Here is a 27,513-nt window from a genome sequence, read left to right on the forward strand (position 1 = left end):
GAACTGAGTCTCAAAGAGTCAGGAGGGCTGAGCAAGAATAGGTGTTGAAGAATCCCTCATTTTGAGCTGGAAATAAGAACTCAGGGACCAGATTTGAATGACAGTTTCCTTAGTGGTCAGTGGTGCTGTCCTACATTTAAACTGGACCAACAGTAGAAACAAAATCTATCTATCTGTTTCTATATACCTCAAATTATATACTGAAAAGAAATATTTTTTTAAATTTATTTATTTTATTTATTTTTGGCTGCATTGAATGAGCCAAAACTTTGAATCAAAGTTTTCATTTTGCTACATGTTCTATGAATTGAGTCCATGTGAAAAAAGTATGTCAGAATATATGTTGTTTTCAAACCTCTCTCTCTTTCCTAACTGGTCTGACTGGATCCAGAATTAGGCCTTATAAAAACACCCTCTTATTCAAGTCTCAGCTCATAGGTGACCAGGTCCTTTTTATGTGACTGGGGTGCTTCCCACCAAACTGGCTAGAGACAAACCCAGGCATCCCAACTCATCAGCCAAGTCTGTGAAGTGATTTTGTTAATGGCTTCCCATGACAGACTGGTTTTATGATTATTTGATGGCTAGGTCCCTTAATGACCCTTCCCTGACTTCCTGCTCATCCCCATGAGACATCTTCCTGAAGAGCCAAAATTATATTTTGATGAGAACTTTAGACTACTGTAAAACCTAAGAATTAACTTAAAGTAAATGTATTAAAGAAGAAAGAAAGGGCAAAGAGGGACACTAATATCAATAAATAATTACTCAGTTTGATTCACAGTTTTTTTCCTATTATGACACACACAAGAGTATTGTTAATATGCTGCTTTATCAATGGGTTTTATGATACATACTTTTTCTTTCAAGCAGTTTTGTAGGAGATTCTGTTGTCTGTAAAGTCAAGAAAGGTTGATGATTTAATTATTACTTAGGGTCAAGAATTTATATAGCTTTTTCCAAAACTTCTAATCAGTGAATCAGTTTCTTCTCTTTATATCTAAGAGATTTTTAAAAGAAGTTCAAAAGAGTAAACTTTTTAATTGTCCACCCCCACCACTTATTTCTCTTCCTTCTTTGATTTTGGCCCACATGATTTATTACTCAGAGGAGTAGAATTGTGGCTGCTGCATAAAAAAATATGTCTATTTGAAAATTCCGATTCTGACCCATGTTAACCATTCCTGCTTTGAGGTTCTCTGGGGAAGGACACAGACCTGGGGGGAGACAGTGAGCTAGTCCTTTCTGTTTGCTAAAAGGCAGCATGAGTTAGCAAGACAATCTGACCAGAGCGTCTGGATAATCCTTAATTTACCCTTTCAAATCCCATAGTCCTACCCACACTCTCCTCAAACAGTAGTAAGGAATTAAGTGGTGACTATTTAATAACTATGGGTTAAAATCATAAATTTCTAGCCATATTAAATACCAATTTAGATGTAGCCCTTTTCTATGTATGACAATATTCTATCATGTGTTCTAATTAGATTTTTTATCATGATACTAATGAAATAAACAACATAGTTTTCTGAATTGTAAAAATTAACTCAATGAAAAATATAGAATAACATATTTAATAAAACAAGATCTAAGACTTTAGTTCTGATTTATTTTTGTATATTTCAGATATTTATTTTCATAAATTTCAACATAGGCCCTCTGCTTATCTTCTTCCTGCTTTCTTAAGAGAAAATTGATATACCATTTTTACTTTTTCTAGGCCTGTACTTTACATTATAAAATTAGACACTGAGTTTGTGTTGTGCAGTGATGAGAGCTGGGATCCTGCTCCAATAGCAGTGAGCATCACTGACCTGTGAAGAAGACCATGCACAGAGGAAACAAGCTTGGACTGAAATCAGTGATAGCTTACTCATCAACTGTGTTCTCCCAAGATCTCAGAAGAACATGTATACAGTTAAATGGGTTCCTTCAGAAGGTTGGCAAGATGGCCGAGTAGAAGGATTTGAGCTCACCTTCTCTCATGAAAACACCAAAAACACAACTAATGGCTGAACAACCATTGACAGAAAAGACTGGAACCTATCAAAAGAGATATTCTACATCTAAAGGCAAAGAAGAAGCCACAGAAAGATGGTAGAAGGGGTGCTTTCATAATATAATCAAATCCCATACCCCCCAGGTTGGCAACCCACAAACTGGAAACTAATTATATCACAGAGGTTCTCCCACAGGACTGAGAGTTCTGAGTCACACATCAGGTTCCCCAGCCTGGGGTTTGGCATCAGGAGGAGGAGCCCCCAGAGCATTTGGTTTGAAGGCTAGCGGGGCTTGAGTGCAGGAGCTCCATTGGACTGGGGGAAACAGAGACTTCACTCTTGGAGGGTGCACACAAGGTTTCATGTGCACAGGGACCCAGGGCAAAGCAGTGACTCTGTAGGAACCTGGGCCAGACCTATCTGCGGGTCTTGGAGTGTCTCCTGGGGGTCAGCTGTGGCCCACTCGGGGGCAAGAATGCTGGTGGCAGAGGCCACTGGGAAAATTCCTCAGCATGAGCTCTCCCAAAGGTCACCACTTTGGCACTGAGACCTGGCCCCACCCATTAGCCTGCAGGTTCAAGTGCTGGGATGCCTCAGGCCATAAAACCAACAGGATGGGAATACAGTCCTACCCATCAACAGACAGGCTGGCTAAAGTGCTCCTGAGCCCCTTGACACAGGCCTGTCCACCAGAGGGACATGACCCAGTTCCACCCAAAGTGGGCAGGTACCAGTCCCTCCTGCCAAGAAGCCTGCATGAGCCCCTGAACTGACCTCGCCCACCAGGGGGCAGACACCAGAAGCAAGAACTACAATCCTGCAGCATGCAGAATGGAGACTACAAACACAGAAAGTCAGGCCATAAAGGAGTGGTATGATATATGTAAAGTGAAGAAAGGGAAAAATGTACAACCAAGAATACTCAAACCAGCAAGGCTTTCATTCAGATTTGACAGAGAAATCAAAAGCTTTACAGACAAGCAAAAGTTAAGAGAATTCAGCACCACCAAAACAGCTTTATGACAAATGCTCAAGGAGCTTCTCTAGGAGGAAAAGAAAAGGCCACAACTAAAAACAAGAAAAGTACAAATGGAAAAGTTCACCAGTAAAGGCAAACATACAATAAAAGTAGGAAATCATCCACACACAAATATGATATCAAAACCATCAATTGAGAGGAGAGTATAAATGCATGATATATTGGAAATGCATTTGAAATTGAGACCAGCAATTTAAAACAACCTTGCATATGTATAGACTTCTTTATCAAAACTTCATGGTAACTGTATCTACAATAGATAGACAAAAAAGAAAAAGGAATCCAACACTAAAGATAGTCATCAAATCACAAGAGAAGAGAAAAGGAAGGGAAGAAAAAAACCTACATAAACCAACCCCCCAAAATTAAGAAAATAGGAAGTAGAGGCAAGACAGGACTCATGCCCCTGAGAGACTGGGGTATGGGGGCAGTTCCCATGCTCAGAGGGGCCCACACATGGAAAGGGGATCAGCAGGGATGGGGAGAGAGTTTGGGGGGATCAGAAAGGAACACGGCCAGCGTTTTCCCCATTGGCTCAGCGCCCTGGGGTCCCAAGCCTAAACCTTCGCCCCCTGGCTGCGCTGAGTCTAGGCCCTGTCCCCCAATCCCCCAAGGCCTTTTCCGGCATGCCAGTCCTGAGCCTATGCCCTGTCCCCCTCGCCTAATCCCTGAGCCCCCACCGAGGTCTTTTCTGGCCCTTTTTTATTTTTGGTTGCTGTTGTGGTTTGGTTTTGCCTTGTTGTTGTTTCATTTATATTTTTAATTTTTCTAATGTATTTTTTATTCTAATTTTATTTTTTATTCTTTGTTGTTCTTTGTTTGTTTGTTGCCAATTTTTTTTTTTTTTTTGGCTGTGCCACGCAGCTCACAGGATCTTGGTTTCCCAGGCCAGGGGTCAGACCTTAGCTCCTGTGGTGGGAGCACTGAGTCCAAAACACTGGACTAACAGAGAACCTCAGACCCCAAGGAATATTAATTGCTGTGAGCTCTCCGGGAGGTCCTCATCTTGGCACCAAGACCCAGCTCTACCCAAGTGCCTGCAAACTCCAGTGCTGGATGCCTCAGGCCAAACAACCAGTAAGAGAAGAACATAGCCCCACCCATCAAAAAAAATGAGATGACAAAAAAATATGTTACTGATGAAGGAGCAAGGTAAAAAACTACAAGACCAAATAAATGAAGAGGAAATAGGCAAGCTACCTGAAAAATATTTCAGAGTAATGACAGTAAAGATGATCCAAAATCTCAGAAATAGAATGGAGGTACGGATTGAGAAAATACAAAAAATGTTTAACAAGGACATAGAAGAACTAAAGAACAAACAAACAGTGATGAACAACATAATAACTGAAGTGAAAAGTACACTAGAAGAAATCAATAACAGAAGAACAAATAAGTGAGCTAGAAGATAGAATGGTGGAAATCACTGCTGAGGAGCAGAATAAAGAAAAAAGAATAAGAAGAAATGAGGACAGTCTCAGAAACCTCTAGGACAACATTTAATGCACCAACATTTGAATTATAGGGGTTCCAGAAGAAGAAGAAAGAGAAAGGGTCTGAGAAAATATTTGAAGAGATTATAGTCGAAAACTTCCCTAGCATGGGAAATAGGCACCCAAGTCCAGGAAGCACAGAGAGTCCCATACAGAATAAACCCAAGGGGATACACACCAAGACATATTAATCAAACTAACAAAAATTAAATTCAAAGAAAAAACAAAAGCAGCAAGGGAAAAGCAACAAATAACATACAAGGGAATCCCCATAAAGTTATCAGCTGATTTTCCAGCAGAAACTCTGCCAGCCAGAAGGGAGTGGCAGGAAATACTTAAAGTGATGAAAGGGAAAAACATACAACCAAGATTACTCTACCCAAGAAGGATCTCATTCAGATTCAACAGAGAAATCAAAAACTTTACAGACAAGCAAAAGACAAGAAAATTCAGCACCACCAAAACAGCTTTACAACAAATGCTAAAGGAACTTCTCTAGGCGGGAAACACAAGAGAAGAAAAAGACCTACAGAAACAAACCCGAAACAATAAAGAAAATGGTAATAGGACCATACGTGTTGATAATTACCTTGAATGTAAATGGGTTAAATGCTCCAACCAAAAGATATAGCCTGGCTGAAATAATAAAAAAAAAACAAGACCAATATCTATGCTGTCTACAAGAGACCCACTTCAGACCTAGGGACACATACAGACTGAAAGTGACGGGATGGAAAAAGACATTCCATGCAATTGGAAATCAAAGAAAGCTGGAGGAGCAATACTCATATATCAGAAAAAATAGACTTTAAAATAAAGACTGTTACAAGAGATAAGGAAGGACACTACATAATGATCAAGGGGTTCAATCCAAGAAGATGTAACAATCAAATATTTATGCACCCAACATAGGAGCACCTCAATACACAAGGCAAATGCTAAGAGCTGTAATAGGGGAAATTGACAGTAACACAATAATAGTGGGGGACTTTGGTTTCCCACTGAAACCAATAGGCAGATCAGCCAGACAGAAAATAAGGGTAGGGGGGTGAGAAAAAGATTGCCCTCTTCATAAACAGTACACATTTCAAGTTCTTAACTGAGTGAACTACAGCCAAAATGCCACATCAAACACAAGATGACATTCACCAGCTATGAGGATATTTCATCATTCATTCACTCATTCCACAAACAGTTACTGAGTGCCCAGAGTGAGCATTCAAGCCCTGTCCTTAAGGATGAAGACAGACCAGTGAACAACACAGACAAAAATGCCTGCCTTCACCAAGCTTTCATGAGGCAAAGCCTAGCATGTAGCACAAATTAAAGATGGATGTGTACTTTGTCTATGAGAGAGCTGGAGTTCCCACAGTCACACTGGCATCCAAATGAGACATCCTAAAAAGGCTACAGCCCTGTGTTACTGCAGACTGTGAAACACATGCTTGGTTTTTGTCACAGAACTATCTAGAGCATAGGGGCAGCTAGGAAGGGAGGTGCAAACACCGATCCTAACTGCCGTAAAACAGGGCTGAAGAGTAGGTCCCACCTTTTGAAGCTCACAACGGATGGAGGGTGGGCCAACCCTCCCGCTGCAGAAGTAGCCAACAAGCACCTCCTTCAGTTTGAGGAAATGGTCCGCTCCTGCTATAAAAATGGCTTTAAGAAGCAGCTGGGTGTGTGTGGGGGGGAAGCTACAGCAGCCACAGAAGCTGTTAGATAAGGTAAAAAAAAAAAAAAAAAAAATATATATATATATATATATATATATATATATTTAAATATGGTTTTTTAAGACCCTTGCATGCATTTATTCAACTAATATTTATTAAATCCTCACTACATATACAAAAAGCACCGTGGTAGGAACTAGGGAAAGAGAGAGGGGAGTGGGTGGAGACATGGTTCCTGCCCTCATGTCTCTTTACCTTCTAGAAAGAGAGTTAGACATTGAACAACTAATCAATTAATTAAAAGTAGAACATCTACTAGGAAGAACGATTGGAGTCTATAAGAACTTTAAAAGGGCAAATTAACCTAGTGCCAAAGATAACAGAAACCCTTTACACAATCCCACTCACTTTCTCACTCTCTCCTCTCCCTCTCCTCCATTCTGTCTCCTCCCCCATCCCTCCTCTCTCAGACACACATGCACACACACACACACAGGCACACATAGCTATGATGTAATCAGGCACCTCTTTGTCTTCCTTTCAAAGAGACAACTTTTGAGCTATAAATACTAAAGATACTATTCATTCTGGCTTTTAGGCCAACAGGCTGCAACCTGGCAAAACCATGCCAAAATTCCTAATCTGAGTTAAGATGCAGTCAGGTCTAGATGAAAAAAGGAATGTTTCAACTGATTACATCTTCAAATGTTTCCTAGATATTTGAGTTTATGGTTGTGCTTGTCCTTCTTGATAATTAGAATGTACAGGCCTCAGATATGAGCTTGCAGGAGACAGACAGTGTTCAAAATGAAAATGACAGCTTTCCATTGGCTTGTGTGCTGTTCTATATAGCAGCTCAGTGTCAGGTGTTGAAGTTAAGCTAAACTACTAAAAACAGAAGATGTAAAGGCTAAAGTTGAAAAATTAAAACTTAGAGTCTACATATACTGAACTTTGGCTATTCAACTGTAAAGTCAAATTGGAAAAAAAAGCATAAGAAAAACAAGCAAGGAACATAATTTTGGACAAAGCATTGAGCTGGGCAGATTTAAAAATTTTTCAACTAAGTTATATAACTACAAAATATTTGTGGTAGATAAAAATTAGAAAATACAGGCATATAGACAGAGATAAAAATACAGCCATATTTAATAACCAAAGCACTTTCCATAAAATGACTATATCAAAGTATTTAATGAATTCTTTATTATTGGGCATTTATGCTTTTGCCTAATCTTTATTAACACAAATGTTTTGATGAACACCTTTATATATGCATTTCTGCACATCTCTCATTATTTTCTTATAATAAATTCTTAGAAGTGGAATTTCTTAGCTGGGCAGTGTTCAGACGTTTAAAATCAGAACTAAAGCAATAGCCAAATTCAGAAAAAAGAAATCATAAGTAACACAATAACAGTGAGGGACTTTCACACTCCACTTTCATCAATGGACAGTTCATCCAGAGAGAAAATCAATAAGGAAACATAGGCTTTAAATGACACATTAAACCATATAGACTTAATTGATATTTATAGGACATTCCATCCAAAAGCAGCAGGATACACATTCTTCTTAAGTGCATATGGAACATTATCCAGGATAGACAATATGTGGGGCCACAAAGTGAGCCTTGATAAATTTAAGAAAATTGAAACCATATCAAGCATCTTTTCCAACTATAACTCTATGAGATTAGAAATTGACTATAAGAAAAAAAAATTATAAAAACCACAAGCAAGTAGATGCTAAAAATATGTGACTAAAGGACAAAGGGATCACTGAAGAAATCAAAGAGGAAATCAAAAAATACCTAGAGACAGATATTGGAGATTGGTTCAAGATGGCAGAGTGGAAGGACATGCTCTCAACTCCCTCTTGCGAGAGCACCGGAATCACAACTAACTGCTGAACAATCATCAACAAGAAGACACTAGAACTCACTTAAAAAGATACCCCACATCCAAAGACAAAGGAGAAGCTGCAATGAGATGGTAGGAGTGGCGCAATCACAATAAAATCAAATCCCATAGCCGCTGGGTGGGTGACTCACAAACTGGAGAACACTTAAACCACAGAAGTCCACCAACTGGTGTGAAGGTTCTGAGCCCCATAGCAGGCTTCCCAACCTGGGGGTCTGGCAACAGGAGGAGGAATTCCCAGAGAATCAGACATTGAAGGCTAGTGGGATTTGATTGCAGGACTTTGACAGGACTTGGGGAAACAGAGACTCCACTCTTGGAGGGCACACACAAAGTAGTGTGTGCATCAGGACCCAGGGCAAGGAGCAGTGACCCCATAGAAGACTGAACCAGACCTACCTGCTAGTGTTGGAGAGTCTCCTGTAGAGGTGGGGGGGTGGCTGTGGCTCACCACAGGGACAAGGACACTGGCAGCAGTTTTGGGAAGTACTCCTTGGTGTGAGCCCTCCCAGAGTCTGCCATGAGCCCCACCAAAGAGCCAGGTAGACTCCAGAGCTGGGTCACCTCAGGCCAAACAACCAACAGGGAGGGAAGCCAGCCCCACCCATCAGCAGACAAAAGGATTAAAGTTTTACGGAGCTCTGCCCAACAGAGCAACACCCAGCTCTACCCACCACCAGTCCCTCCCATCATGAAGCTTGCACAAGCCTCTTAGATAGCCTCATCCACCAGAGGGCAGATAGCAGAAGCAAGAAGAACTACAATCCTGCAGCCTGGGGAACAAAAACCACACTCACAGAAAGATAGACAAGATGAAAAGGCAGAGGACTATGTACTAGATGAAGGAAAAAGATAAAACCCCAGAAAAACAACTAAATGAAGTGGAGATAGGCAACCTTCCAGAAAAAGAATTCAGAATAACGATAGTGAAGATGATCCAGTACCTCAGAAAAAGAATGGAGGCAAAGATCCAGAAGATGCAAGAAATGTTTAATGAAGACCTAGAAGAATGAAAGAACAAACACCTAGAAGAATTAAAGAACAAACAGAGATGAGCAATACAATAATTGAAATGAAAAATACACTAGAAGGAATCAATAGCAAAATAACTGAGGCAGAAGAACGGTTAAGTGACCTGGAAGACAGAATGGTGTAATTCACTGCCACAAAACAGAATAAAGGAAAAATAATGAAAAGAAATGAAGACAGCCTAGGAGACCTCTGGGACAACATTAAATGCAACAACATTCACATTATAGGGGTCCCAGAAGGAGAAGAGAGAGAGAGAAAGGACCCGAGAAAACATTTGAAGAGATTAAAGTTGAAAATTTCCCTAACATGGGAAAGAAAATAGCCACCCAAGTCCAGGAAGTGCAGAGAGTACCAGGCATGATAAACCCAAGGAGAAACACATCAAGAAACATATTGATCAAACTGACAAAAATTAAAGACAAAGAAAAATTATTAAAAACAACAAGGGAAAAATGACAAACAAAATACAAGGGAATTCCCATAAGGTTAACAGCTGATTTCTCAGCAGAAACTATACAAGCCAGAAGGGCAAGGCATGATATATTTAAAGTGATGAAAGGGAAGAACCTAAACCAAGATTACTCTGCCCGGCAAGGATCTCATTCAGATTCAAGAGAGAAATCAAAAGCTTTACAGACAAGCAAAAGCTAAGAAAATTCAGCAGCACCAAACCAGCACCAAACAAATGCTGAAGGAACTTCTCTAAGTGGGAAACATAAGAGAAGAAAAGTACCTAAAAAAACAAACCCAAAACAATTAAGAAAATGGTAATAGGAACATACATATCAATAACTACCTTAAAAGTGAATGGATTAAATGCTCCAACCAAAAGACACAGGCTCACTGAATGGATACAAAAACAAGACCCATATATATGCTGTTTACAAGAGACCCACTTCAGACCTAGGGACACATAGAAACTGAAAATAAGGGGATGGAAAAAGATATTCCATGCAAATGTAAATCAAAAGAAAGCTGGAGTAGCAATACTTGTTTCAGGTAAAATAGACTTTAAAATAAAGTCTGTTACAAGAGACAAGGAAGGACACTACATAATGATCAAGGGATCAATCCAAGAAGATAAAACAATTATAAATATATATGCACCCAACATAGGAGCACCTCAATACATAAGGCAAATGCTAACAGCTATAAAAGAGGAAATCGAAAGTAACACAATAATAGTGAGGGACTTTGACACCACACTTACACCAATGGACAGATCATCCAGACACAGAATTAATAAGGATACACAAGCTTTAAATGACACACTAGACCAGATAGATTGAATTGATATTTATAGGACATTCCATCCAAAAACAGCAGATTACACTTTCTGCTCAAGTGCACATGGAACATTCTCCAGGATAGATCACATTTTGGGTCACAAATCAAGCCTCAGTAAATTTAAGAAAATTGAAACCATATCAAGCACCTTTTCCAACCACAACACTATGAGATTAGAAATTTTATGGGGAAAAAATGTAAAAAACATAAACACATGGAGGCTAAACAATACATTACTAAATAACCAAGAGATCACTGAAGAAATCAAAGAGGAAATCAAAAAATACCTAGAGAAAATGACAATGAAAACATGATGATCCAAAACCTATGGAATGCAGCAAAAGCAGTTCTAAGAAGGAAGTTTATAGCAATACAATCCTATCTCAAGAAACAAGAAAAGTCTCAAATAAACAATCTAACCTTACACCTACTGGAACTAGAGAAAAAAGAACAAAGAAAACCCAAAGTTCGTAGAAGGAAAAAATTCATAAAGATCAGAGCAGAAATAAATGAAATAGAAAAAAAGAAAACAGTAGCAAGATCAATAAAACTAAAAGTTGGTCCTTTGAGAAGATAAAATTGGTGAACCTTTAGCCAAACTCATCAAGTAAAAGAGGGAGAGGACTCAAATCAATAAAATTAGAAATGAAAAAGGACAAGTTAAAACAGACATTGCAGAAATACAAAGCATCATAAGAGACTACTACAAGCAACTCTATGCTGATAAAATGCACAACCTGGAAGAAATGGACAAACTCTTAGAAAGGTATAACCTTCCAAGCCTGAACCAGGAAGAAATAGAAAATATGAACAGACCAATCACAAGTCATGAAATTGAAACTGTGATTAAAAATCTTCCAACAAACAAAAGCCCAGGACCAGACGGCTTCACAGGCCAATTCTATCAAACATTTAGAGAAGCGCTAAAACCAATCCTTCTCAAACTCTTCCAGAAAACTGCAGAGGAAAGAAAATTCCCAAACTCATTCTACAAGGCCACCATCACCTTGATGTGAAAAGCAGACAAAGATATCACAAAAAAAGAAAATTACAGACCAATGTCACTGATGAATATAGATGCAAAAATATTCAACAAAATACTAGCAAACAGAATCCAACAACACATTAAAAGGATCATACATCATGATGAAGTTGGATTTATCCCAGGGATGCAAGGATTCTTCAATACATGCAAAACAATGTAATACGCCACATTAAAAATTGAAGAATAAAAACCATATGATCATCTCAATAGATGCAGAAAAAGCTTTTGAAAAATTCAACACCCATTTATGATAAAAAATCTCCATAAAGTGGGCATAGAGGGAACCTACCTCAACATAATAAAGGTCATATATGACAAACCCACAGAAAACATCATTCTCAATGGTGAAAAGCTGACAGCATTCCCTCTAAGGTCAGGAACAAGACAAGGATGTCCACTCTCGCTGCTATTATTCAACATAGTTTTGGAAGTCCTAGCCATGACAATCAGCAAAGAAAAAGAAATAAAAGGAATACAAATTTGACAAGAAGTAGTAAAACTGTCACTGTTTGCAGATGACATGATACTATACATAGATAATCCTAAAGATGCCACCAGAAAACTACTAGAGCTAATCAATGAATTTGGTAACGTTTCAGACTACAAAATAAATGCACAGAAATCTCTTGCATTCCTATACACTAACAACAAAATATTGGAAAAATAAATTAAGGAAGCAATCCCATTCACCATTGCAACAAAAATAATAAAATACCTAGGAATAAACTAAGGAGGTAAAAGACCTGTATTCAGAAAACTATAAGACACTGAGGAAAGAAATCAAAGATGACACAGATGGTGAGCGATATACCGTGTTCTTGGATTAGAAGAATATTGTGAAAATGACTATACTACAAAAAGCAATCTACAGATTCAATGCAATCCCTATCAAACTACCAGTGGCATTTTTCACAGAACTAGAACAAGAAATCTTAAAATTTGTGTGGAGACACAAAGGACCCCAAATAGCCAAAGCAGTCTTGAGGGAAAAAAACGGAGCTGAAGGAATCAGACTCCCTGACTTCAGACAATACTACAAAACTACAGTAATCAAGACAGAATGGTACTGGCACAAAAACAGAAATATAGATCAATGGAACAGGATAGAAAGCCCACATATAAACCCATTATCTATGGTCACCTAATCTATGACAAAGGAGGCAAGGATATACATGGAAAAGAAAGTCTCTTCAATAAGTGGTGCTGGTAAAACTGGACAGCTACATGTAAAAGAATAAAATTAGAAAACTCCCTAACAACGTTCACAAAAATAAACTCAAAATGGAGTAAAGACCTAAATGTAACATGGGACATTATAAAACTCTTAGAGTAAAACATAGAAAGAACACTCTTTGATAAATCACAGCAAGATCTTTTTTGACTCACCTCCTAGAGTAATGGAAATAAAAACAAACAAATGGGAGCTAATGCATCTTAAAAGCTTTTGCAAAGCAAAGGAAACTATAAACAAGACGAAAAGAGAACCCTCAGAATGGGATAAATTATTTGCAAATGAATCAACGGACAAAGGATTAATCTCCAAAATATATGAACAGCTCATGCAGCTCAATATTAAAAAATCAAATAACCCAATGAAAAAATGGGCAGAAGATCTAAACAGACATTTCTCCAAAGAAGACATACAGATGGCCAAGAGGCACATGAAAAGATGTTCAGCATTTTTGCTAATTATTAGAGAAATGCAAATCAAAACTACCATCCAGTATCACCAATACTGGTCAGAATGGCCATCATCAAAAAGTCTACAAACAAGGAATTCCCTGGCTTTCCAGTGGTTAGGAGTTTGCGGTTCCACTGCAGTGTGCATGGGTTCGATCCCTGGTTGGGGAACTAGAATCCCACAAGCTGCAGCGTAGCCAAAGAACAATGTCTACAAACAATAAATGCTGGAGAGGGTGTAGAAAAAAGGGAACCCTCCTACACTGTTGGTGGGAATATAAACTGGTACAACCACTATGGAGAACAATGGAGGTTCCTTAAAGAACTAAAAATACAACTACCATATGATTTAGCAATCCCACTCCTGGACATGTATCCAGAGAAAACCATACTTCAAAAAGATACATGCACCCCAATATTCATTGCAGCACTATTTACAGTAGCCAAGACATAGAAGCAACCTAAATGTCCACTGACAGAGGAATGGATAAAGAAGATGTGGTACATATATACAATGGGATATTACTCGGCCACAAGAAAGAATGAAATAATGCCAAACATGAATCAACCTAGAGATTATCATACCAAATGAAGTAAGTCAGACAAAGACAAATATCATATGATATCACTTGTATGTGGAGTCTAAAAAGTGATAAAAATGAACTTATTTACAGAACAGAAACAGACTCACAGACTTTGAAAACAAACTTCTGGTTACCAAAGGGGAAATGGGCGGGAGGGATAAATTCAGAGTTTGGGATTAACATATACAAACTACTATATATAAAATAGATAATTAACAGGACCTACTGTATAGGACAGGGAACTCTATACTCAATATTCTATAATAACCTAATGGGAAAAAAAAATCTGAAAAAAAATAGATATATGTATATGTATAACTGAATCACTTTGCTGTACACCTGAAACTAACACTGTAAATCCAATATACTCCAATATAAAAAATTCTTTTAAATAAACAAATAAAATTAAAAATTTCCCAAAGTCTAAAATTCAGTTATGAGAAACAGCAAGACAGAGAATTATATCCTATATCTTGGCAGAAAATGAAAACCTCCCTGGTTTTAGCTCAGGCATGGGCTTTGTAGCAACAGTCCATACTCAGACTAGTACTTTTTGCAATATGGAACCTGGAGCCTGAAAGGTAATGTCAGTGACATGTTTTTATCTTTTGGTCTCCTTTATTTTTTCAGGATCTGTTTTTTTAGGTTAACCTAAGCACAGTTTTTTTGTTTTTTTTTTCTTTTTGATATTCTGCAACCTAACTCTCCCAGATTCATTTTTCTATTCTCTTCACATTATACTGTGGGCACCAAATGGAACTCAAGGAGTCCATTGTATTAACTGATATCTGTACCTGACTCCAACAGACTTTCTGTCTCAAAGGCATGCAGAAATATCCAAACAAAGAGAAAAGACCTAAGAATAAAAATAATCAAATAACTGAGAAAACTTCAAAGAAGACCACTAAAAAACAACTGTGATAACCAGATAAAGGTTGACATCAGTGAAAATGGCAGAGTAAAGAGCTCTGAAAATTTACTCCTTCTTAAAAGCCATAGGTAAACTAACACATTTTTTTCATTATTTTGTAGTAAATGGTTTTCATAGTCAATTTTTTTCAGTTTTCAGAACTCTGAAAATTAACCAAAGGCTTTCAGCATTCCACAGAGTGTTTACTCAAGAAAAATAGATGATCTAGGTAAGAACAGTGAGCTTTGTGGTGTTTTAACTTGTCCTATTTCCATCCTCTTTCTCACCAACAGGGTATCTTTGAAAAAGAACAGCTCACAATCACAGTGGCATAGGTTTCTTCCTTGTGGTATTTACCCAATATCTAGCATTATGCTTTGAACATAAATAAATTCCCATTTAAAATCGTTTGGATTTGGGCCTACTCACTCTAACACAAAATGAAGCCTTTGTGCAGGCCACTAATGGACTTCTAGAACTGGTTCCTAGTTTCTTGCCATCAATTTTTCTTATATATTTCTGTTGGAGTTATCCATCATGTATGCTAATTTGACCATACCATTCCCCTTCCAAAACATCAGAATATTGCCCAATAAGTAAACTATAAATTTCTGACCACAGATTGAAAGTAGCAAGCAGACTTACTGTCTTCTTCACTCTGTTACTTCCTACATCTTCCATCCCAATAATATAAATATATTCATTATCTAAGTGTAATGCATCATTATTGAAACTGTTTATACCCACTACTATCATACTTGCTTTGTCTTCCTTCTCTTGGTCTTGAATTTCCATGTCTATTTTACAAATGTTTCTGTCTTTTGTATTAACATTAGAAAAAACAGAACTAATCAATAGACGAAAGGGAGGGAGAGATAGGGTGGATGGTAGAATACATGTAATGATTCCACAGTAAAGTCTTACAAAATCTGGAGTTAAATCAGAATGAGAAGAATGTGAATGTGTATGATGGGCAGAGTCAGACCAGAAAGTATTGTTAGCTGTGTTTTGTTTGTATTCTGACAGGATGTTAGGCTGGTTGGCTGCAACTAAAAGTATTTTTCCCTGTCAATTTGGGAGGGCGTGGTGAAGAATCTCCAGGTAATACACAGAGTTACTCATCTTACCGAGCTAAGAATTTTAATGAAAAAGTATCCAAAGTATTTGCTATGGAAGATCTCAGTGACTCTGTAGTTCTATAATGTTGGGTGGAGAAAAATAAAGAGGCAGCACTCAAGACTTTATTATGATCTTCCTCTAACCACTTCTATAAAGAGGCAGGTATTTATATTTAATAAACATTTATCAAATACCTAAAATAAAAATGGCCATTTTGTACAAATGATCACCATTCTTCCACCTTGTTCTATTTCTTTAAACCAGACTAGTCCAGTTTCCTTCTTTCTGCATCTATTATAGTGCTGTGTATCCTATGAACTCTCAGTAAGTCAGTTAAACTGATGTTCATCAGTCCTAAAGTCAAGATCCTTCCTCCAAGAAAGCTTGGTTTGAATATGTCAACAGCATTTACCATCATGTACCACTTAACTCTATCCAACCATTTTCATAGGAATTTGGGGTTTGTAAAGTCTTTCCTGGACCTCAGTTATTGATGTTTTTAAAAAAGGCAATGGTGTTGGGTCTAAAATGATAGTCTCTAAAGTTGAGAAAGCCATGTATAGACACCAACAGAAATAGGCTGCCACCAGTTTGAGGAATAAAAATCCCTCAGGCTCCCCAAATTTCTTCTCCAGAGACTTGCGAGTTCCATCATTAGAGATTATTATTTTGGATTATATGGCAAATACACTTTAGGTTAGGAATGACTAATTAAAAATTTAAAAAGTAAAACTAATCTAAACTAATCTGTCCTTAGGAAGCCAGTAATCTCAAAAGATTTAAGGAATGGTAAATGTTTCAAAGGGGAGAAAGGCAAAGAGACAAGTCCAGATCCTGGAAATCTACCTGAAGAGGAGAAGACATGGTTGGATATACTTGAAAGTGGCATGAAGACTGAATATAGGGTAAGTGTAGAACCACAGTGGGGTAAGGAAATAAGGGAAAGGAAGAACATTAACTTTGTCTACTTTACAATTTAAGCTTAGTGAGGAGAATTTGCAAAAGACAAACGTTTCATTAAGTCTAAGTAGAAGCACAAAAATGGAGGGTCCCATGTAAGTATTTGCTTTTTAATATGACCCACGTACTTATTAGAATATTAATTTATCATTATACATTAATTTTCTTAGATACTTACGTATTTGAGAAAACACAAGAAGGGAAAATACCCTGGACTGTGGCAGGAGCCCGAGGTCCTATTTACCAGAAAAAGAAAATAATTAGTTTGCATCCTTCCCCAACAACTTGTAAAATGATAATATGCTCTAATAGTTCTTTATTCTCTGTTGTCACAGTCTTGTTTAAAAGCCTCCAGAGACTCTTGACAATGAAGTCTAAATTTCTTTGCAAAGCATAAAATATACCATACAATCTGATGTTCTTATCTACTTCTCTAGTGTCTTCTCTGGCTAGTCTTCCACGTGTATTCTATGGATCAGAGGCTCAAAATAACTTATTTCCTAAATGTATCATCTTTTCCATGCCTCTGGGCCCTTGTTTATGCCATTTCATTTGGCTGGAGCACCCTATGCCCTCCTTTTTTTAAAATTTTTTTGCGGTACGTGGGCCTCTCACTGTTGTGGCCTCTCCCGTTGCGGAGCACAGACTTGGGACACGCAGGCTCAGCAGCCACGGCTCACGGGCCTAGCCGCTCCGCGGCATGTGGGATCTTCCTGGAATGGGACACGAACCCGTGCCCCCTGCATCGGCAGGTGGACTCTCAACCACTGCACCACCAGGGAAGCCCCCTATGCCCTCTTTAACTTATCTTTTAGGTCTCAGTCAGCTTGTGTTAACTCTTCTAGAAAGACTTCCTTAAAACTAAGTAAATATTCTTCTCTAGTGGTCCTAAAGCATTCTACCCATTCTATTATAAAACTCATTATGCTATACTGTAATTAAAGATTTACTCTTCTGTCTCCCTGATTATGATGTAAATTTCCCACTATATCTCCAACATTTATTTTTTGAGAATACTACGTAATTAATATGTTTCCTCAACATTTATTCATTGATTTGTTGGCCATTAATCTCTTCCCACTCAAACATCATCTCACTCACTTTGTATGTAATCTAGCTAATTTCATTACTGGATTTTAGTAAAGATTCTGGATACAGACGACATAGAAATTTTTTATGCACAACACCTCCACACTGGATTTGGTGTGTTAATTATGCAAATACACAAAGGAATAAAAATTTTAGACCAAAAGAATGTCCTGGTTACAGAAAGTAGTGTTAGTAATTAGAGCCTGTTAAGTCAAGTTAAAGTGGTAACTCTTGTTTCTCCCAATAAATGAGTAACCAATAGGTACCAGTGATGTGTAAAAAAGTCTTACTTAAATCCTATGAAACTTTTTGACTTTGTTTGTGTAGATATGTTTTTTTGTGTGTGTTCAGATTTGGAGAAGCAGTACCTGAAATTAAGAATTCATAGACCTGAGAAATTAAGTGTGAAGATAATATAATTGTAAAAGCAAAATAAAAAACAAACTCTTCTGTGGTTTCATTAATATGCTGGAGTAAATATTCTAAAAATATTTTCCTATAATTCTATATAAAATATTAAAACCATCCTCTTAAAAACAGCTAAGCTTTCAAGGAGGTAAGAGAAATATTTGAGAGTAAAAAATTGGGGGGAACACACACATATGGAATTGTAAGCAAATGATGAAGCTGATGCCTGCCCTGTACCCATTGGCCATAACTGCAAACTTAATGGATAGCCAGGGGATTTAAAACCATATATCAGGCTTAAACCAGATGGGAAATAAAACCTTAGAGCTTGTGAAAATATACTTTATCCCACAAAACTACACCCTTGGTGAAAGAGCTGTCTTAAAAAAAATCATGCCACAGAGGTAGCGGCACAAACAAATTATGCCTTGGCATCAGCTGTGGATACAGGAAGAACAGCAGAAAAGAATAATATCTCTGAAGAATTCATAACCATATATTATCACTTATGTGACTTTGAGGTTTAAATTCACTGTATGGTCCATAAAACTCCAAATGAGAAATTTAAAATGACCCTGTTTTTATAGCTCTCCCAGATGCCTAGCAGTAGCATATGAAAAAAACTTAACAGCTTTATTGAAGTATAATTGATATTTGCAAAACTGTACATATTTAACGTGTTCAGTTTGAGTTTCTACATAGTAATACATCCTATCAAAGTACGGAATTCTGTCAAACATGATGCATTTCTGTCAAAAACAAGCTAACGTATAACAACACATCCCTGCCACTCAAACATAGACAAATATGAAGAAACAAACCAACATGCCAGTTATTAGGAAAAAAAATTAAAATTAGACCACAAATATTTCAGATATTGGAATTATCAAATATAGAATATAAAATATGTGCATTTTATATGTTTAAATAAATAAAGTAATTGGAAATCACAGGAATGGAACCTATCAAAAAAGTCCAATCAAATCTGAATAATAATGAGAAATTTTATATATTATATATATATGTTTAATCAAACAAATTTAAAAGTGTATTAAACTTATATAATAGTAAAATAGATACAACTGAAGAGAGAATTGGTGAAATGGAAGACAACCTCAAAGAAATTAACCAGAATGCAATAGAGAGAAATGGAAAACGTGGTTTTTAGACGATGTGGAAGTAGACACACACACACACACACACACACACACACACACACACACACACACACACACATGTATATAAGTGGAGTTTCAGAAGAAAAGAATAAAGAAAATGAGAAGCAACATAGGAGAGAAAAACAGCTGAGACTTGGCCAGAACTGCTCATCATAGTGATACTAAAGTAAAGCAGATGAAAGATCTTAAAAGCAGCCTGTGGCATGTGTGTGGCAGGGGTGAGAAGGTGGGGAGGGGGATGTGGGAGGAAGGACCACTTACATAGGAATTAAGTAGAACAGAAAGCAGATCATTTAAGTAAAACAATATTTTTAAAATGCTAAGAAAAAAAGAACTGTCCCTGAGAACTGGTATATCCAGCCATAATTATATCCCATAACATGGATAAAATACAGTTTTATTAAATAAAATCTGAGACTTTACTCCCAAAATATATATTAATGACATTTCTAAAGAATGGATGTATTTTAGGAAAAATGAAGATGATTCTATAAAGTATGAAATGAAAAAAGGAATGATGAACAATAAATGGTTAACATGTGATAAAATATAAACAAAACTTGAAAAATAGAATAGTAATTTAATAGAAAAATAGAAACATAATTTCTATAAAATAGAAAAGTAATTTAATCTTGAGTTTTTACCAGATAAACTATTAAATATGATATGAGATAGTGAGTAGAAGTAAATTATTCTAACTTTGACTTTTACTTTAAGTATACATGTTAAAATTTAAGGGTAATTGTCAAAAGAAATATACACATAGTAAAAAATTTCCAAAACAGTAGAAGGACAGCTGAATTTAAAAATACACTTAATATTTTAAAAGAAAGAAAGAAAGGAAAAATTATATATATATATATATATATATATATATATTTAAAAGGAGAACAAACTGAAAGCAAAAATAAGGCAGTAAAAATCTTCCAAATATCTGTAATTAGCATAAATGTAAATGGTTTAAACTCAGTTAAAAATCAGAAATTCTAATACTGAATAAAATAAAGCAAAATCCAAAGTCAAGTATTTGTAAGAGCTGCAATTAAACATCTAAAGACTCTAAGATTGAAAGCTGATACAACTATAGTAACATCAGGCAAATTGAATTTAAGACAGAAAGCATGGCTCAGGACAAAGGTCACTACGTAATAATAATATTAAGTTATTAACTTGGTAATAAGTTACCAAGATAACCCTAGATATGACTAATAACCTCAATCAAGAAATAAAAAAGCAAAAATGGATACAACTACACGGATGAGTTGAAAAACTATCTTATCATTCCTGATAATTTTTTGAACAAAGAATTTAAAAAGTAAGAATACAGACTATTTTAACTACACAACTAAACATCTCATTTGAATGGAAATATTTAGAATACTGTATTTCAAAGTTGACAATATTCATTGTTTTCAAACAGGACATTAAACAACTTAATCATGTACTCTAAGCCAATAAAGCAATTCTTCAGATACTTCAAAAGGCTGGTAACATAAATGTCATGTTCTCAGTCTACAAAGCAATTAGAAATCAATAAAAAAAGAAAAACAAATCCTGGAAAATCCTGGAAAATCTAATCTAGAAATATATAATACATGATGAATAAATTTGATTTAATCAAGGAATGAATGATTGTTCTGAGAATAAAAAGTGATCATCTCAACAAGAGATGCACTAAAAAGTCAACATTCACTGATATACCTTAGCAAATTAGAAATAGAAGGGCATTTTCTTAACCTGGTATCTACCAAAATATTGTGGTAAGCATCATATTTAATGGTGAATAATTTTAAAATATTTTAAATCAGAAAGAAGACAAGAAGCCCACTTTCATCATTTTATTCACCATTTCTCTGAAGGCCCTAGAAATGGGAAGAGTACAAGAAATAATTTAAAAATATTAAGATTGCAAATAAAGTAACTAATCTGTCATTATTTACTGGTAATATGTTTATATTAAAAAACAAAAGAATCAACAAACAAGGAATAAGAATTAGAGAATTTGAAAAGGTTGCTGGACACATAATCATATAAAAATCAATCACATTTCTATACATTAGTAACAAATAGTTAGAGAATATACCATTTTTAATAGCAATAGAAATAGTTAGTACCTAGGAACAAATATAACAAAAAGATGTGTAAGATGTTTCTGGCAAAAATACTAAACTTAAAGACATGAAATTTCCATAAAATGGAGTGATAGACCATTTATGCTGTTAGGGAGAATCAGTATTGTACAGATATCTGTTCTCCCCTTATTAATTTATAGTTTCAATGCAGTTTCAGTCAACACCTCAGCTGTGAGTGTTTGCGTGTGTTTCTGAGACTGGCAGGTCAATTTAAAATTTATATGGAGGAAGATAGATTTAGCCAAGGCACTCCCAGAAAAGAAGAACAAAGTGGTAAAAGTGGTAGCAGATGGGAGCTGGTGGATGAGATGTCTTCTCCTTACTGATGTCAAGACATTGTGAATCATCAACAGTGTGATACTAGTGCAATGACAAACTGATCTTTTGGAACAGAATAGAGAAATCAGAAACAGATCCACACATATATGGTATCTGCATATTAGCAAGCTAGCATTCCAGATAAGTGGGTGAGAAGAGATCTTTCAAAAGAATAGTTCTCAGGCAGAGAGTCAATAGCAATTGCTGGTATACCCATTGTTAAGCTGGGACTGAGAGCAGTACCAACAACAGTATACTTTGTGAGCCCGCACAATAGGCGAAAGGGGACACAACAGAGCACACTCACAGATGAACAGCTCCAGAGGTGGAATACTCAGTGGCTTCTCTCCCCATGGGAGCACTCCAGTCCCACCTACCTCATATCATAGACCAGAAACACAGCTAAGAAAGAGATCTGGGGGCCTCTATGTGAACAACTAGGGAGCAGATCCTGCCCCTGACAGGGCAGTGACAACCAGAGAGCAAAGGGGAGGCCCCACTCAATATCCAGGGCAGGCTACAGTCAGCACAACACCAGTCAAACCCTCTATCAAAGAGACAGGGCGGGCCTCCCTGGTGGCGCAGTGGTTGAGGGTCCGCCTGCCGATGCAGGGGATACGGGTTCGTGCCCCGGTCTGGGAGGATCCCATATGCCGCGGAGCGGCTGGGCCCGTGAGCCATGGCCGCTGGGCCTGCGCATCCGGAGCCTGTGCTCCGCAACGGGAGAGGCCACGGCAGTGAGAGGCCCGCGTACCGCAAAAAAAAAAAAAAAAAAAAAAAAAGAGACAGGGCATACACTGAGAAAAGAGGTGGCAGTCATCCATACTAAAAACAGCCCTTGCACCAAAAAAAAAAAAAAAAAAAAAAAAAAAAAAATTAAACCCAAGCAGGCTACAAAGGGATGTTCCCACATAAAAATAGCCCTCCAAACTCCAAGACAGTATGAGGGTCTGGCATGGGGAGGAAGAACCTCCAGAGCATTTAGCCTTGAAGCCCAGGAGGGCTTGAGTGCAGGTGCTCCACTCTTGGAGGGTGCACACAAGGTTTCATGCGCATTGGGACTCAGCATAAAGTAGTACCTCCATATGAACCTGGGCTAGATCTACCTAGGGGTCTTGGAGGGTCTCCTGGGGAGGTGGGGGTTGGTTGGCTGTACCTCACTGTGTGGGCAACGGGACTGGTAGCAGAGGCCCCAGAGAATATTAATTGGCGTGAGCTCTCTTGGAGGTCCCCATTTTGACACCAAGAACCAACCCCACCCAACAGCCTGCAGGCTCCAGTGCTGGAATGCCTCAGGCCAAACAACCAGAAAGACAGGAACACAGCCCTACCCATCAGCAGACAGCTGCCTAAAGTTGTACTAAGCTCACAGACACCCCAAAACACACCACAGACATGGCCCGGCCCACGAGAGGAACAACACCGAGCTCCACCCACCAGAGGGCAGGCACCTGTCCCCCCCACCAGGAAGCCTGGACCAACCTCACCCACCAAGGGGCAGATACCAGAAACAAGAGGAACTATGATCCTGCAGCCCATGGAAAGGAGACCACAAACACAGTAACTTAGATAGAATGAGACGACAGAAATATGTTGCAGAAGGAGCAAGATAAAAACGTACAAGACCAAATAAATGAAGAGGAGATAGGAAATCTACCTGAAAAAGAATTCAGAGTAATTATAGTAAAGATGATCTAAAATCCCAGAAAAAGAATGGAGAATCAGATCGAGATGATACAAGAAATGTTTAACAAAGACCTAGAAAAACTAAAGAACAATCAGAAATGAACAGTACAATAACTGAAATGAAAAATACACTAGAAGGAATTGATAGGAGAATAAATGAGAAAGAAGAATGGATAGGTGAGCTAGAAGATAGAATGGTGGAAATCACTGCTGTAGAATAGAATAAAGAAAAAAGAATGAAAAGAAATGAGGACTGCAAGAAGATGGCGGAAGAGTAAGACGCGGAGATCACCTTCCTCCCCACAGATACATCAGAAATTCATCTACACGTGGAACAACTCCTACAGAACACCTACTGAACGCTGACAGAAGACCTCAGACCCCCCCAAAAGGCAAGAAACTCCCCACATACCTGGGTAGGGCAAAAGAAAAAAAGAATAAACAGAGACAAAAGGACAGGGACCGGACCTGCACCAGTGGGAGGGAGCCGTGAAGGAGGAAAGGTTTCCACACACTAGAAGCCCCTTCGTGGGCGGAGACTGCGGGTGGCGGAGGGGGAAGCTTCAGAGTAGCAGAGGAGAGCACAGCAACAGGGGTGTGGAGGGCAAAGCGGAGAGATTCCGACACAGAGGATCGGTGCCCTCAGGCACACACCAGCCCGAGAGGCTTGTCTGCTCAGCCGCTGGGGCGGGCGGGGCTGGGAGCTGAGGCTCGGGTATCGGGTTTCAGTCGGAGCGGAGAGCAGGGAGAGGACTGGGGCTGGCGGCAGGAAGAGAGCCTGAAGGGGTTAGTGCACCACGACTAGCCCGGAGGGAGTCCAGGGAAAAAGTCTGGAGCTGCCGAAGAGGCAAGAGACTTTTTCTTCCCTTTTGTTTCCTGGTGCGCGAGGAGAGGGCATTAAGAGCGCTGCTTAAAGAAGCTCCAGAGACGGGCGCGAGCTGCGGCTAAAGGCGCGGACCCCGGAGGCGGGCGTAGGACGCTGGGGCTGCTGCTGCCGCCGCCACAAGGCCTGTGTGAGAGCGCAGGTCACTGTCCACCCCCCCCTTCCGGGGAGCCTGTGCAGCCCGCCACTGCCGGCATACCGGGACCCAGGGACGGCTTCCCTGAGAAAGCGCACGGAGTGCCTCGGGCTGGTGCAACGTCATGCTGGCCTCTGCCGCCGCAGGCCCTCCCCGCACTGCGTGCCCCTCCCTCCCCTCGGCCTGAGTGAGCCAGAGCCCCCGAATCAGCGGCTGCTTTAAACCCGTCCTGTCTGAGCGAAGAACGGACGCCCCCAGCGACCCATGCGCAGAGGCGGGGCCAGGTCCAAGGCTGAGACCCGGGAGCTGTGAGAGCAGAGAAGAGACAGGGAAATCTCTCTGTGCAGCCTCAGAGGCAGCGGATTAAAGCTCCACGGTCTGCTTGATGTGCCCTGCGTCTGTGGAGTGCATGAATGGACAGCGACTCATCCCAAATTGAGGAGGTGGACTTTGAGGACAAGATTTAAGATTTTTTCCCCTTTTCCTCTTTTTACAATGAATTATCCCAAATTAAGGAGGTGGACTTTGAGAGCACGATTTCAGACTTTTTCCCCTTTTCCTCTTTTTACAACGAATTATCCCAAATTAAGGAGGTGGACTTTGAGAGCAAGATTTCAGACTTTTTCCCCTTTTCCTCTTTTTACAACGAATTATCCCAAATTAAGGAGGTGGACTTTGAGAGCAAGATTTCAGACTTTTTCCCCTTTTCCTCTTTTTACAACGAATTATCCCAAATTAAGGAGGTGGACTTTGAGAGCAAGATTTTCGATTTTTTCCCCCCGTTCTCTTTTTGTGAATGTGTATGTGTATGCTTCTGTGTGAGATTTTCTCTGTATAGCTTTGCTTCCACCATATGTCCCAGGGTTCTATCTGTCAGTTTTTTTTTTCAATAATCACTTTTTAATTTTAATAACCCTACTATATTTTATACTTTATTCTATTTTACTTTATCTGTTTTTTTTCCTACCTTCCCTCCCTCCCTCCGCCCCTCCTTTCTTTCTTTCTCTTTCTTTCCTTCCTCCCTCCCTCCCTCCTGTCTTTCCTTCTTTCTTTCCTCCCTCCCTCCCTTCTTCCTTTCACTCTTTCTTTTTCTTTCCTTCCTCCCTCCCTCCTTTCTTTCCTTCCGCCCTCCCTCCGTCCCTCCTTTCTTTCTTTCATTCTTTTTTTCTTTCTTCCTTCTTTCCTTCCTTTCTTTCCTTCTTCCTTTCTTTCTCTCTCCCTTTCTTTCTTCTACTAATTCTTTCTTTCTACTTTTTCTCCCTTTAATTCTGAGCCAGGTAGATGAAAGGCTCTTGGTGCTGCAGCCAGGAGTCAGTGTTGTACCTCTGAAGTGGGAGAGCCAACTTCAAGACATGGGTCCACAAGAGACCTCCCACCTTCATATAATATCAAACGGCGAAAATCTCCCAGAGATCTCCATCTCAACACCAGCACCCAGCTTCAGTCAACGACCAGCAAGCTACAGTGCTGGTCACCCTATGCCAAGCAACTAGCAAGACAGGAACACAACCCCACCCATTAGGAGAGAGGTTGCCTACAAACATAATAAGGCCACAGGCACCCCAAAACACACCACCAGACGTGGACCTGTCCACCAGAAAGACAATATCGAGCCTCAACCACCAGAGCACAGGCACTAGTCCCCCCCCACCAGGAAGCCTACAAAACCTACTGAAACAACTTTAGCCACTAGGGACAGACACCAAAAACAATGGGAACTACGAATCTGCAGCCTGCAAAAAGGAGACCCCAAACACAGTAACATAAGCAAAATGAGAAGACAGAAAAACACACAGCAGGTGAAGGAGCAAGATAAAAACCTACCAGACCTAACAAATGAAGAGGTAATAGGCAGTCTACCTGAAAAAGAATTCAGAATAATGATAGTAAAGATGATCCAAGATTCTATTTCCAAGATCCAATATCTTGGAAATAGAATAGACAAAATGCAAGAAACAATTAAAAAGGACCTAGAAGAACTAAAGATGAATCAAGCATCGATTAAAAACACAATAAATGAAATGAAAAATACTCTAGATGGGATCAATAGCAGAATAACTGAGGCAGAAGAACGGATAAGTGAGGTGGAAGCTAAAATAGTGGAAATAACTGCTGCAGAGCAAAATAAAGAAAGAAGAATGAAAAGAACAGAGGACAGTCTCAGAGACCTCTGGGACAACATTAAACGCACCAACATTCGAATTATAGGGGTTCCAGAAGAAGAAGAGAAAAAGAAAGGGACTGAGAAAATATTTGAAGAGATTATAGTTAAAAACTTCCCTAATATGGGAAAGGAAATAGTTAATCAAGTCCAGGAGGCACAGAGAGTCCCATACAGAATAAATCCAAGGAGAAATACGCCAAGACACATATTAATCAAACTGTCAAAAATTAAACACAAAGAAATCATATTAAAAGCAGCAAGGGAAAAACAACAAATAACACACAAGGGAATCCCCATCAGGTTAACAGCTGATCTCTCAGCAGAAACTCTACAGGCCAGAAGGGAGTGGCAGGACATAAATAAAGTGATGAAGGAGAAAAACCTGCAACCAAGATCACGCTCCTGAGCAGGGATCTCATTCAGATTTGATGGAGAAATTAAAACGTTTACAGACAAGCAAAAGCTGAGAGAGTTCAGCACCACCAAACCAGCTTTACAACAAATGCTAAAGGAACTTCTCAAGGCAAGAAACACAACAGAAGTAAAATATCTACAATAACGAACCCAAAGCAATTAAGGAAATGGGAATAGGAACATACATATCAAAAATTACCTTAAATGTAAATGGACTAAATGCTCCCACCAAAAGACACAGATTGGCTGAACGGATACAAAAACAAGACCCATATATATGCTGTCTACAAGAGAACCACTTCAGACCTAGAGACACATACAGTTTGAAAGGGGATGGAAAAAGATATTCCATGCAAATGGA

At 38.7% G+C, this 27,513-nt stretch overlaps 1 protein-coding gene across 1 annotated transcript in view; it reads right to left on the minus strand.

Moving 5' to 3' along the window:
* The window catches only part of FSIP2 (fibrous sheath interacting protein 2), a gene marked incomplete at its 5' end in the record, with an annotated part of 128,443 nt that overhangs the window by 44,015 nt on the left and 56,915 nt on the right, over nt 1-27,513 (minus strand). Inside the window, one exon of the mRNA XM_079710693.1 lies at nt 858-894. Within this exon, the coding sequence (XP_079566819.1) occupies nt 858-894 (37 nt within the window). The remainder of the gene's footprint in view (nt 1-857; nt 895-27,513) is intronic.

The sequence above is a fragment of the Hyperoodon ampullatus genome, assembly GCF_949752795.1.
Source record: "Hyperoodon ampullatus genome assembly, chromosome: 8".
Lineage (NCBI taxonomy): Eukaryota > Metazoa > Chordata > Mammalia > Artiodactyla > Ziphiidae > Hyperoodon > Hyperoodon ampullatus.